Consider the following 13,775-nt stretch of genomic DNA (forward strand, 5'->3'; position numbering starts at 1 on the left):
TTATTTGAATAAACATACAGAATTTTTCATGTTACTTCAAAGAAAGGATTTGGATATGTAGAAGCAAAAACAGCAGGGGATGGGACAGTCACAGTAGCCCATGCCTGTAATCCCAAATTACTGGGGAGGCTGACACAGGAGGATCACAAATTCCTAGGCCAGCTTTGTCAATTTAGTGAGCTCCTGTCTCAAAAAATAAAAAGAGCTGGGGATGTGGCTCAAGGGTAGAGAGCCCCTGGGTTCAATCCCCAGGACCACAAAAAATCAATAAATAAATAACCAAAAATGAATTTGGGCTGGGAATATAGTTCAGTAGTATAGCATACTAGCCTAGCATGCATGAGGCCCTGGGTTCAATTCCAGGACTGGGCTGGGATTGGTGGCACACAGTTGTAATCTCAGCCACTTGGGAGGCTGAGCCAGAAGGATCTCAAATTCAAGGCCAGCCTCAGCAATTTAGTAAGGCTCAAAGCAATTCAGCAAGACCTTGTCTCAAATAAACAAATAACATTTGGCTGGGGATGTAGCTTAGTGCTGGAGTCCCTGGGTTCAATTCTTAGTCACACACACACACACACACAGAAAAAAAAGACCCAGCAGTAATAACAACAAAAACTGTTTGTTAGTTATTTAACAGCCTGGGCAACATAGTGAGACACTTCCTCCCTTGGGGAAAAAAGGCAGGTCTGGGGGTGTAGCTCAGTGGTATAGTATGCATGAGGCCCTTGGTTTAATCCTCAGAACCGCAAAATAAATAAATAAATAAACAAACTAATAAACAAATCCCACCACAGCTAACATTTTAGTACATATTCTTCCAAGTCTGAGAAATTATTTTAAGCTTTTCTCCACAAATGTTTCAAAAATCACTGGTTTCTTTTCCTTTGATATGAACTAATTCCTCCTTTCACCTTGCTTTGAAAGATGCTTCTAGAGTGGTGATTGTTAAACTGTAAAGTGTATAAACTAGTCTAGATTTGGCCAAAATGCATAGGTCTGGATGTGTGTGGGGGAGTGGCAATTCTACATACCCCCCCCCCCCGCTCCCCCCGCCGCCAGCCCCATACCGGAGATTGAATTTAGGTGCGCTCAACCACTAAGCCATATCCCAGCCCTTTTAAAATGTTTTATATAAGGGCAGGGTTCCCCTAAATTGCTTAGGGCCTCGCTAAATTGCTGAGGCTGGCGTTTGAATTTGAGATCCTCCTTTCTCAGCCTCCAGCATCGCTGGGATTACAGGCTTGCGTCATCTCGCCTGGTAATTCTACATTTGGGGTAGTAAGTTTCTACAAAATGAAGTCCTCCCTCCCTTATCCCTCCACCCCGAAGGTTGAGGGTGCTAGGCAATCGCACCGAGCTAAATTCCCAATCCCTACCTCCCCAATTTCTTTCTCCCTCAAACACCCACACACACACGCTTCGTCCTTCCCAAACCCCTTTCTTCCTGACGAGGTCTCTCCCTTTGTTGACCAAGCTGGCCCCGAACTCCTGGGATAAAGTGATCCTCATGTTTCAGTCTAAGGGTGGCACTTCAGGCCGTGCACCGAGCCCAGCTGAACACCTTTGCTACTGCTAGAAATCATTTGACACTCTTTTTTTTTCTTTAATATTTATTTTTTCAGTTTTAAGTGGACACAATATATTTTACATTTATGAGGTGCTGAGGATGAACTCAGTGCCTCAAGCATGCTAGGGGAGCACACCTCTGAGCCATAAACCCAGCCCCTTGACACTCTTCTTTAGTAGCGTTTTCGTATTCTTTGGAATGCGAACTGCCTCCAATTGTCTTCTTTACATCTCAATTCAAATTAAAGAAATTTCGATTTACGGTCTCAAATTGAGGAAATGTAGAATTTGGGAACACCACGGCATAAAAAAGGAGCAGGCGGCGGAACCAAAGTGAGAAAGGAGCAAGAACAGAGTCAGCGGAAGAACTATTTCGCCGTTGGACGTGAGCCGGTTGGGTTTACTGGGAGGACCGGAAGGAGTTGAAAGAAGACGCTCCACCATGGCGGGTCCTGTCAGTTTGCGAGAGCTTCTAATGGGAGCCTCAGCCTGGATGGGCTCTGAAAGTCCCGGAGGGTCCCCTCCCGAAGGCGGAGGGAACGCGGCTGGCGCACCGGAGCCTCCTTGGCGAGAGGATGAGATCTGCGTAGTGGGAATCTTTGGCAAGACAGCTCTGCGCCTGAATTCCGAGAAGTTCTCTCTTGTGAACACGGTGTGCGACCGACAGGTTTTCCCCCTCTTTCGCCACCAAGACCCCGGGGATCCGGGACCTGGAACCAAGACCGAAACTGGTGCTGTCGGCGAAGCAGGTGGAGCCGGGGACCCAGGGGCTGCAGCCGGGGATCCAGTTCGGGGAGGTGTAGCCGCGGTGGAAGGCAACCGAACTGAGCCAGGTTCTCAAGACTTCAGCCTTCTGCAGGCCTATTACAATCAGGAAAGCAAAGTTCTGTATCTTCTTCTTACTTCTATCTGTGACAATTCCCAGCTTTTGCGGGCTTGTCGGGCTCTTCAGAGTGGGGAAGCTGGAGGAGGCCTCTCTTTACCTCATGCAGAAGCACATGAGTTCTGGAAGCATCAGGAGAAGTTACAATGCCTCAGTCTCCTTTACCTTTTCTCCGTCTGTCACATCTTGCTCCTTGTCCATCCCACTTGTTCTTTTGATATAACTTATGATCGAGTATTCAGAGCACTGGATGGGCTAAGACAGAAAGTACTGCCCCTCCTCAAAGCAGCTATTAAGGATTGTCCAGTTGGCAAAGACTGGAAGCTAAACTGCCGACCTTGTCCACCTAGACTTCTTTTCCTCTTTCAACTCAATGGAGCACTCAAGGTAGAACCCCCTCGAAACCAAGACACAGCTCATCCAGACAAGCCCAAGAAGCATTCTCCCAAAAGAAGACTGCAGCATGCCCTGGAGGATCAGATCTATAGAATCTTCCGTAAGAGTCGAGTCTTGACTAATCAAAGTATCAACTGCCTCTTTACTGTACCTGCCAATCAAGCTTTTGTGTACATAGTCCCTGGCAGCCAGGAAGAAGACCCAGTAGGCATGTTGCTGGACCAACTAAGGAGTCATTGTACGGTGAAAGACTCCGAATCTTTGCTGGTGCCTGCACCCCTTTCTGGGCCTAGGCGATATCAGGTGATGAGGCAGCATAGCCGACAACAACTTTCCTTCCACATTGATAGCAGTGCTTCCAGTTCTTCAGGCCAGCTAGTGGATTTCACTCTTCGAGAATTCCTTTGGCAACATGTGGAACTGGTCCTAAGCAAGAAAGGTTTTGATGACAGTGTGGGGAGGAACCCACAACCTTCTCATTTTGAGCTTCCCACTTATCAGAAGTGGATCTCAGCAGCTGCAAAACTCTATGAAGTGGCTATTGATGGAAAAGAAGAGGACTTGGGATCACCCACTGGGGAGTTAACATCAAAGATTTTAAGCAGTATTAAAGTCCTGGAAGGTTTTTTGGATATTGACACAAAATTCTCAGAAAATCGGTGCCAAAAAGCTTTACCCATGGCTCATAGTGCCTACCAGTCAAATTTGCCTCACAATTATACAATGACTGTCCATAAGAATCAACTTGCCCAGGCTCTTCGAGTATACAGTCAACATGCTAGAGGTCCAGCCTTTCATAAATATGCCATGCAATTGCATGAGGACTGCTACAAATTTTGGAGCAATGGCCATCAGCTTTGTGAGGAGAGGAGTTTAACTGATCAACACTGTGTACATAAATTTCACTCATTACCTAAATCAGGTAGCCAAATTTTTTTTCAGCATTTTGAAATCAAAACTTTGAGCTATGTTTTTATTCTTATTTACTATGTATTCATATTTTTTAAAGAGCCCTGTAGAAATGTAGGTGAATCAGCTGTAAGTTTTATCTCCTGCTGGAAATGGAAATATCAGCCATGATTAATTTCTTATTTTCCTTATGATAATTATTAAGAAATACAAAGCTTCAGATTTTTGGGGGGTGGTGTGCCAGGGATTGAACTCAGGGGTACTTGGCCACTGAGCCACATCCCCAGCCCTATTTTATATTTTATTTGGAGACAAGGTCTCACTGAGCTGCTTAGCACCTCTCTGTTGCTCAAGCTGGCTTTGAACCTGTGATCCTCTTGTCTCAGCCTCCCAAGCTACTGGGATTACAAGCGTGTGCCACTGCATCTGGCTTTAGATGAGATATATATATATATATACATATACATATATACACACACACACACATACATGTATATGTTAGATTGACAGAATACCTTTATTTTGTTTATTTTTAATTTTTATTTATCTTTTAAAAATTATTTTAGTTGAAGATGGACACAGTATCTTTATTATTTTTATGTGGTGCTGAGGATCAAACTCAGGGCCTCACACCTGGGAGGCAATCGCTTTACCACTGAGCTACAGTCTCTATTTTTTATTTTTTATATGGTGCTAGGGATCAAACCCAGTGCCTCACAGGTACAGGGCAAGTGCTCTATCGCTGAACCACAACCCCAGCCCAGCTTCAGATTTTTTTGTATTAAATTTTTTATTTTTTTAAATTATTTTATTTTATTTTTATTTTTTTAAAGAGAGAGGGAGAGAGAGAGAGAGAGAATTTTAATATTTATTTTTTAGTTATCGGCAGACACAACATATCTTTGTTTTGTATGTGGTGCTGAGGATGGAACCTGGGTCGCACGCATGCCAGGCGAGCGCACTACCGCTTGAGCCACATCCCCAGCCCTGTATTAAGTTTTTTATTTTGGAGTATTTTTTGCATTAAAATGAATACAGTGAAGTGTTAAGTCATTGTAATTGTGACAGTAGAGGAAAAAACTGAGAAACTCGGAATTTTAAATTAGGACTGGGAATGTAGCTCAGTGGTAGATTGCTTGTATAGCATGCAAAAGGCCCTAGGTATCATTCCCAGCACCACAAAAAAACAAGACTAAAAATATATTTTTTGTAGCTTACACTTCTTCTATTATTTAGTCAAAGTGAGTGTGTGTGTGTTCTTATTTCCAAAGAACTATTTGGAGAATTTGGGGGCTCCATGTTACAGAATGCAAAGGAACCTTGATTCTGCCCATGTTTATGAAATTATAGTGACTGTTCTGTTTTCCAGGAGAAAAACCAGAGGCTGATAGAAACCCTCCTGTTCTGTATCACAATAGCCGAGCTCGATCTACTGGTGCATGTAACTGTGGAAGGAAACAGGCACCTCGAGATGATCCCTTTGATATCAAGGCAGCTAACTATGACTTTTATCAGGTAGACTTCATTTTTTTCTTCTTCCTCTCTGACTTTTTTTCTTTTCTTCTTCTTTTTTTTTTTGTTAAATATCTGAATAAAAATACATATTTTCAGAAGCAGAATACTTAGAAAAACAGAACTGCAGCACGATATATAAATAAGAGCAGATTCTTTACATGTACTTATCACATATTGATGGATCTTAACTTGTTAGGGTGAAGAATGTTATTTTAAATTAAAAATTTACAGGACTTTTTTTTTTTTCCCCCTTCTATAGCTTCTGGAAGAAAAATGTTGTGGAAAATTGGATCATATCAATTTCCCAGTATTTGAACCCAGTACTCCAGATCCTGCCCCTGCCAAAAATGAATCCTCTCCTGCTCCTCCAGATTCAGATTCTGATAAACTTAAAGAAAAAGAACCTCAAACTCAAGGAGAGAGCACAAGTCTGAGTTTAGCTTTGAGTTTGGGCCAATCCACAGATAGTTTAGGTACCTATCCAGCTGATCCCCAAGCAGGAGGAGACAATCCTGAAGTTCATGGTCAAGGAGAAGTAAAATCTGAGAAGAGACCAAACTTGGTAGATCGGCAGGCATCCACAGTTGAGTATCTCCCAGGCATGCTACATTCAAATTGCCCAAAAGGTCTCCTACCCAAATTCTCCAGCTGGTCTTTGGTTAAACTGGGCCCTGCTAAGTCTTATAACTTTCATACAGGTTTGGATCAACAGGGCTTTATTCCAGGAACAAACTATCTTATGCCTTGGGATATTGTCATCAGGACTAGAGCTGAAGATGAAGGCGACTTAGACACAAATTCTTGGCCTGCTCCAAATAAAGCTATTCCTGGAAAGAGAAGTGCAGTTGTAATGGGAAGAGGAAGGCGCCGAGATGACATAGCTCGAGCTTTTGTGGGCTTTGAATATGAAGACTCTCGAGGTCGAAGATTCATGTGCTCAGGACCTGACAAAATAATGAAAGTGATGGGTAGTGGGCCAAAGGAGTCAGCTTTAAAAGCCCTAAATAGTGATATGCCCTTATATATTCTGTCATCATCTCAGGGTAGAGGGCTAAAACCACATTATGCTCAACTTATGAGGCTTTTTGTTGTGGTTCCTGATGCTCCTTTGCAGATAATACTAATGCCTCAGGTAAGAAGTGCAACCCTCCCTGCCCTCAAACAACAACAAAAAAATATTGATGCTTGTTTTGATTATTTTTTTAAAATACTATATAATATCAAAATTATTTCATTAAACAAATATTTAAAATATAAGTACCTTTTTTACCTTTTTTATTTTAATACTGGGATTGAACCCAGGGGAGCTTTACAACTAAGCTATATCCCCAGTCCATTTTAGTTTTTATTTTGAGACAGGATCTTCCTAAGTTGCTTAGGATGTTGCTAAGGTGCTGAGGCTGGCCTTGAACTTGTGATCCTCCTGCCTTAGCCTCCTGAGTTATTGGGGTTATAGGTATGTGCCACCTTGCTTGGCTTAATATTCTGTTTCTTTTTTGTTTTTTAATTTTTAGTTGTAATGGACACAATACCTTTATTTAGTTAATTTTTCAAAATATATTTTTAAATTGTTGATAGACTTTTATATATTTATTTTATTTATTTATTTGTGGTGCCGAGAATCAAACCCAGTGCCTCATCTATGCCAGGCAAGTGTGCTGCTACTGAGCCACAGCCCCAGTCCTAAGTTATTTTTATGTGGTGTTGAGGATTAAACCCAGGGCCTTACATGTGCTAGGCAAGCACTCTACCACTGAGCCACAATTCCAGCCCTGATATTCTGTTTCTTAAAAGAGAAATTGTGGGAGCCCAGCAGAATGGATCATGCCTGTACGTACTAGGGAGGCTGAGGCAAGAGAATCACCTGAACCTAGGAGTTTGGAGCCAGCCAGGACAACATAATGAAACCTTTTCTTTTAAAAAGAAAAAAAATTAAAAATAGAAATTGTGGCATTTTATTTTATCCATCCTTATGGTAACTGGAAAATGCTAGGTATTTCAATTAGTTTATTCCATTAGTTCACATAATTTGGTTCAAAAATAGAGCTTGAAGTTAAAAACTCAGTAGAAAAATCAGGATAATATTTGAGAATAAATAATGTAATATTAAATATGAATTAGGTGTGTACTCATATCTGCTTAATCTCTTTTTATTTATTTATTTAGGTGTGTGTGCTCGGAGCTAAACCCAGGGCCTTGCACATGTTAAGCATGTACTCTACCACTAATCCCAGCTCCTTTCTGCCTAATCTTATATGTGACAATGGAGAGCATTAAGATTTTACCAGAGATTGAAGTGTATTCTCCCTGTTGTGCTCTTGCATTAGGGGATTTCAAGCAAAATATAAGACTTAAAAAGTACGTCTAAGTTTATTAGAAAGAAAGAAGAAAGTAATTGGTGGGGGCACCCTCAAGGGAGTGAGTAGGCCCTCAGAGAGGACAGGGATGACACTTCTTTGTTTCTCAACTTTTTGTGTATGTGTGTTGGGGGAGGGCAGTGCTGGGGAATGTACTCAGGGGCACTCAACCCACTGAGCCATATCCCCAGCTTTATTTTGTATTTTATTAGAGACAGGCGTCTCACTGAGTTGCTTAGCACCTCACTTTTATTGAGGCTGGCTTTGAACTTGGTATCCTTCTGTCTTAGCCTCCCAAGCTGCTGGGATTACAGGCATGTGCCACTGCACCAAGCTGAAACTTTGATTTTGAGGCATGGTCTCACTAGGTTACTGAGACTGGACTCAAATTTGCTACCCTGACCCAAACTTGTGCATGACTGCGATTACAGGGGTGTATCAGTATATGCATCTACATCTGCCTCTTACATGCTCTTTGAACCTATCATTTGTTGGAAGTACTTATCTTTTTGGTGTTTCTTGAGAAACAAAAAATAATTATATTACTTATGTTTTTCAGGTTCAACCAGGTCCACCACCATGTCCAGTATTTTATCCAGAAAAACAAGAAATCACCCTCCCACCAGATGGCCTTTGGGTTCTGAGATTTCCTTATGCATATGTGACTGAGAGAGGACCTTGTTTCCCTCCTAAGGAAAATGTGCAGTTAATGAGCTATAAGGTGCTCCGTGGGGTTCTTAAAGCAGTGACACAATAAGAATTTTCCAGCCAGTTCAGTCCTAAACTTAAGCTGGTTTTGTTTTTACTATGTGGGGGATTCTTTTTTAAGTATGTGTACACTGTTTCCAAAACCCAAACTGTTTTGGTTATAGGAGTTCAGTATTTGGACAATAATTGTTCTACTGTTTCGTTATTTTGTTGATATTTATTTTAAATGGGGTTATTCTTGCTAATAAAAATTTGATGTTCTAGAAGAAAGCCATAAAATACATGTTGATACCTCTGTTTTCTCTTGTTTCTGTTTCACTGTCCATGATAATACATATTTCTATCATAACTGAATATTGCATAACCATGTTGAGCCAAAACTGTTTTTGCTAAAATTATATTTTAACCAGTATTATCCTTAAGACACTGCTCCAGGGGAAAAAAAAAAAAAAATCCAGAAATTATTTCCAAAATAAGGACTGGGGAACTGGGGATGTGGCTGAATTGTAGATCATTTTCCTGGCATGCAGGAGGCCCTGGGTTTGATCCCCAGTGCTGCAAATAAATAAATAAATAAATAATAAAGTTAGGTTGTTGGAGTCTGTAAACAAGTCAGGATGGCCTGGCACTGCGCAAGGGGCGGGGGGCGGTGTCAAACAACTTGTATAGATTGATACAGCAGGAGTAGGAGCCTTTTATTGTAGGACAACAGAGGTATTTATACATTTTGCACAGCTTATCTTAATTAGCATAAACTAGATACATCAGTCAACCAATAAGGAATCTCCACACTTAATGGCTCGCTTTTGCTACTTCACAAACCACTCCCTCTGGCATTTTGCCAGGCGCCATCCAGACTTGTTTACAGACTCTAACATTAGGTGATCCATGATATGAAGACTGATTGCAAAAACAACACATTTGTTTGTCTCATAATTCTAATACCTTATTAGATTTTTTTGTTCTTATTATTTCATTCTTAGACTGATAAGATTTCCCCCCCTTTCTTTCTGATTTGGGTGATGGAACACAAGACCTACAAGCTAGGAAGCTGAACCTGTACTATTGAGCCTCATCTCCAGCCTCCCCTCTCCCATATACCATATTTCAAATTAATGTTATCTAACTAAAATTTTAAATTTGCGGGGTGGGGGTACTGGAACTTGAACCCAGGGGATCTTTATCACTGAACTACATCCCCAGCTGCCCTCCCCTCTTCCCACTTTTGCAGTCAGGTCGCATCCTTTTGTTTCAGCCTCCATGGTGACTGGGATTATAGACTTGAGCTACTTCACAGGATTTAACTAACACTTTAATCCAAGATATTATTGCATGATATTCTTCTAAAATTCCTATACAGTGAAACAATTGGCTAAGTGATACAAATCTTAACAGTGCATGGTAACTTTTACCAGCATCAAATGGTAATTTACCATCACATCACCATCTAATTGGTGACATGTTACCACTAACTATGAAAGACTACCAAAACTTTAGTGTAATTATCTTTTCCTAGACACGTTGATTTTGAAATGCAGGACCAATAGAATTGGAGATTTTAGTTTCAACATGCATAAAATAATAGTATTTAACACATCTTGCTACTTTTAAAGCTGTTATTATTTATATATGTATATATGTGTGTGTGTATGTATTTCTATATAATATATATGTAAATATGTAGGACGGGCTTGGGAGGTTGAGGCAGGAGTATCGCAAATTCAAAGCCAGCCTCAGTAACTTTACCAGGCCCTAAGCAACTTGGCGAGACCATGTCTCAAAATTAAAAAATTAAAATAAAAAGGCCTGGGGATGTGGCTCAGAGTGGCTCAGAGGTTAAGGGCCTCTGGGTTCATTTCCTGGTACCAAAACAAACAAGACAGAGGTAGCTGGGTTCAGCTAAAGGAGGACTGCTTGACCCCAGGAGCTTGAAAAGTAAAAAATAAAACAACAAAACCCTGGGCTTTGAATTGTTTTGCATTGAAATGTTGCTCTTCGTGTTTTAGTAGTTTGGAATGTGTAGAATGTAAAGGAAACTAGTAGGAGCCTTGTGGAATTTAATTCCAGCCTTTCTAGGAAGTGATAAAACCTTGCCAAAGTTTTATTTTGGGGGGATTCTGGGTCTCGAACCCAGGGCTTTGTGCTAGCTGCGCTCTATCATTGAGCTATATCCTCCGCCCTAAATTTCGTTATTTTAAAAGAATTTGCAGATCAACAAGTATTTCTTGAGTACCCACAAGGAATCGATAACAATTCATTGCATTTTCTCGAGGAGGGGCTAAGACGGCGCCCTGGAATCTTTCCCTTTTGATGTAGATTTTCCAAATACGTCAGTTTCCTGAGGATCCCCTTTGAACAACCTTTTTAGCTCTAGCTAAGGCCAAAAAAAGAAGCTGGCAGGTTTCCAAGTTTTTGCCTCAGTAGGAAGCGTCTTCAAATCTCTGCGCGTTCCGCCACCTGCTAGGTGCTTGATGCTGGTCGAAGGACCTTCGCAGGCCCTTTCGTACCTAGCAGCCGGAGCGCGCCTGCGTGTGGGAGCCCCTTTGTTGCCCCGACGATAGGGTCGGGCTGCGCGTGCGTGGTGGGCTGACACGAACAACTGCGCTACACCCTTGGCACCAGCTGGGGGCGAGCAGACCTCGAGCAGCCGCCGCCGCCGCAGCCGTTGCGATCGCAGCAGCGGGGTTCAGAGGCCCCGGAGGTGGGTGACTTCCCACACGGTGACTGAGATGTCGTCCACCGCGGCTTTTTACCTTCTCTCCACCCTAGGAGGGTACTTGGTGACCTCATTCTTGTTGCTTAAATACCCGACTTTGCTGCACCAGAGAAAGAAGCAGCGATTCCTCAGTAAACACATCTCTCACCGTGGAGGTGAGAGGGGTCCCCAGAACCCGATGGCGGAGGTGGGGGAGGCTTTATTTCTGAAGAGATCTGAGGCTCCTTTGGAGCTCCGCAAAAGGCAGCCAGATGGAAATCCATGAGAGTTTGAGGAAGAACGGGGCTGTGAGACTAGAAGGCTCCTTTGGTGGCGAAGGCGGTGTAAAGGGAAGTTCTCCTGAAGGGAGGGAAGGTGGGGGGTCTCGTGGCAGAGCCCCGGCGGGGGTCTTTGGAGTGTAGCGGTGTCAGGGGTTCTCTGAGGGGAGAAAGATCAAGATGAAAATAAAGGGTAGATGGATCGTTTCTTAGCTGATGGGAGAACGATCACAAGGTCCCTTCATGGCAGCAAGGCACAAAGAGGGAAGCGCCGTGCAAATCCTGGGGTACCCATGGCGGGGAACCGGGAACAATGCTACCAGCAAGCCGAAGGCTGAGCGCTTGGGGAGAGCTGGGGCCACAAGCAAGGCCGAGGATCAGCGTGTACCTGGAGCGAGATTCAACCTGGTTGTCTACGGTGCCTGAGGGCTGGTCCCATCCCCACTCATTTATAATTTAGCCCTCATAATTAAAAAGAGAAACCGAGTCCCAGATCCTGGGATATTTCCCAAGGTCACAATTTGAGCTGGGGCTGAATAGGACAGGGATATGGACTATCCTGGTCTCCAGGGATCCAAACCTTGCACCTGTTTTTTTTTTTTTGTTTGTTTTGTTTTTTAAAGCACCACCTTGCACCCCAGAATGAAACGTGGATTTTCTAAAGACAAAATCATTTTGGTTTATGATACGATAGTGTTGTTTAAAGAAAACAAAGATTGGCTATTTTGGAAGAGTATCTTGCTTTAAGGATCCTAGGTAGCCCACCTATTGCCCAGAAAACAGGCCACATCTTTGCGTCTTCAACATTGTGTAATAATATGACTACATTGCATTTCAAGCATAATGTATAATATGTAGTGAAATTGGATTATTTTAATTGCTTTTAACTTTTCTTTAGGGATAGATGTAACACAGGGTTAAAATTGCTTGAAATTTCAGTGTAATGGTAAATTCTAGGACTTCACAATCTAAAGAGTTGATGGCTAAATGTCATGTTACTGCTTATTTGGTTTAACTGGTTAAATTGTAGGATGACATAATTACTACTGTGCTTTTAATCATTGGAATCAAGGACCAACTTTTACTGTTCAAGTTGTTGCCTTAGAAGCATTTTCAATGGTAATAGTAGTCCAATTCTGGGGATCCGCAATATAGACTGCAGTTGTGTTTACTAATTTACAAAAGGTGTCCTTAACTAAAAACCCCAAATCAAAACCAAAACCTCATTATGAATGATCTTAATTATATTTATATATATATATATAGTTATAGATGGACACAATGCCTCTATTTTATTTGTTTATTTTTATATGGTGCTAAGGATCGAACCCAGAGCCTCATAAATGCTAGGCAAGTGCTCTGCCACTGAGCTCCAGCTCCAGCCCTAACATGTATTTCTTCTAAATTAAAATTAAGACCAGGGCTGGGGTTGTGGCTCAGAGGCAGAGTGCTCATCTACCATGCATGAGGTACAGGGTTCGATCCCTCACCACATAAAAATAAGATAAAGATATTGTGTCCACCTATAACTAAAAAATAAATATTTAAAATAAAATAAAGGTCATTTGGGCTGGGGTTGTGGCTCAGTGTAGAGCACTTGCCTAGCCCATGTGAGGCACTGGGTTCGATCCTCTGCACCACATAAAAATAAATAAATAAAATAAAGGTATTCTGTCTATACACAACTACAAAAATTTTTTTTAAAAAGAGAAAGAAATGCATATTAATTATGCATGCTAGAACATCACAGCAATTATCAAATTCAGGATAAGCTAGACCTTAAATTCTCACTGTTGGAAATACTTATAACATATTTTCTCCCTGAATATTAAGTCATTTCAATATCCTTTTATTAAAAATTTCCATTTATTATTTGCAAATGTGTGGACAATATTTGATGCTCAAAAATCTAACAACATTTCATAGGAATCTTATTAAACATCTGCAAACTCAAAATCTGTTTTGCCGGTGTGATGGTTCCCCAGAACTGTATTAAGTTCCTGTATGTTAGCTTAATACACTTTTATTGAATATGTATTCCAAATAATACCATTGAATCAAGATTAGAACAGGAAATAATTACTACAACATACTTTGTAAATCAAGATGTTAAGTCTCTGGCAAATAAGAGACATAGGTTGAGGCAGGTGGATTGGTTCGAGGCCAACCTCAACTATTTAATGAGATCCTTACCAACTTAGTGAGACCCTGTCTCCAAATAAAAAAATTAAAAGTAGCAGGGAATGTAGCTCAGTGGTAAAGTATCCCTGGGTTCAGTCTCCAGTACCAAAAAGAGAGATGGACAGACATATTCTCCTCTTTAAAAAAAAAAATTATACTTCATTTATTTATTTTTATGTGGTGCTGAGAATCGAACCCAGTGCCAGGCAAGCACTCTACTGCTGAGCCACAACCCAGCCCAATAGTCTTCTCTTAATTTCTTCAGTTTTTGTCTTGGACACTGATGA

The 13,775-nt window shown here is 41.5% G+C and overlaps 2 protein-coding genes across 2 annotated transcripts in view; both read left to right on the forward strand.

The window, feature by feature from the left end:
• Positions 1-1,988: 1,988 nt before the first annotated feature.
• Smg8 (SMG8 nonsense mediated mRNA decay factor) lies at positions 1,989-8,633 on the forward strand. Its single transcript, XM_076869624.1, has 4 exons — positions 1,989-3,767; positions 5,124-5,269; positions 5,529-6,401; positions 8,186-8,633. Exons 1-4 carry the CDS (start codon positions 2,009-2,011, stop codon positions 8,381-8,383), a joined length of 2,976 nt encoding a protein of 991 aa, XP_076725739.1. The 5' UTR covers positions 1,989-2,008; the 3' UTR covers positions 8,384-8,633.
• Positions 8,634-10,986: 2,353 nt separating this feature from the next.
• Gdpd1 (glycerophosphodiester phosphodiesterase domain containing 1) overlaps positions 10,987-13,775 on the forward strand; it is a 48,169-nt gene continuing 45,380 nt past the window's right edge. Inside the window, exon 1 of the mRNA XM_076870234.1 lies at positions 10,987-11,205. Within this exon, the coding sequence (XP_076726349.1) occupies positions 11,064-11,205 (142 nt within the window). The 5' untranslated portion in view covers positions 10,987-11,063. The remainder of the gene's footprint in view (positions 11,206-13,775) is intronic.

Source organism: Callospermophilus lateralis, chromosome 11 (genome assembly GCF_048772815.1).
Source record: "Callospermophilus lateralis isolate mCalLat2 chromosome 11, mCalLat2.hap1, whole genome shotgun sequence".
Lineage (NCBI taxonomy): Eukaryota > Metazoa > Chordata > Mammalia > Rodentia > Sciuridae > Callospermophilus > Callospermophilus lateralis.

What these genes read in the sequence shown, in the direction of transcription:
- Smg8 (XM_076869624.1), top strand. Translation starts at nt 2,009, where the DNA reads ATGGCGGGTCCTGTCAGTTTGCGAGAGCTTCTAATGGGAGCCTCAGCC. An exon ending in TCACTCATTACCTAAATCAG is followed by an intron (nt 3,768 to 5,123) that starts GTAGCCAAATTT and finishes TCTGTTTTCCAG; the next exon opens with GAGAAAAACCAGAGGCTGAT. An exon ending in CTAACTATGACTTTTATCAG is followed by an intron (nt 5,270 to 5,528) that starts GTAGACTTCATT and finishes CCCCTTCTATAG; the next exon opens with CTTCTGGAAGAAAAATGTTG.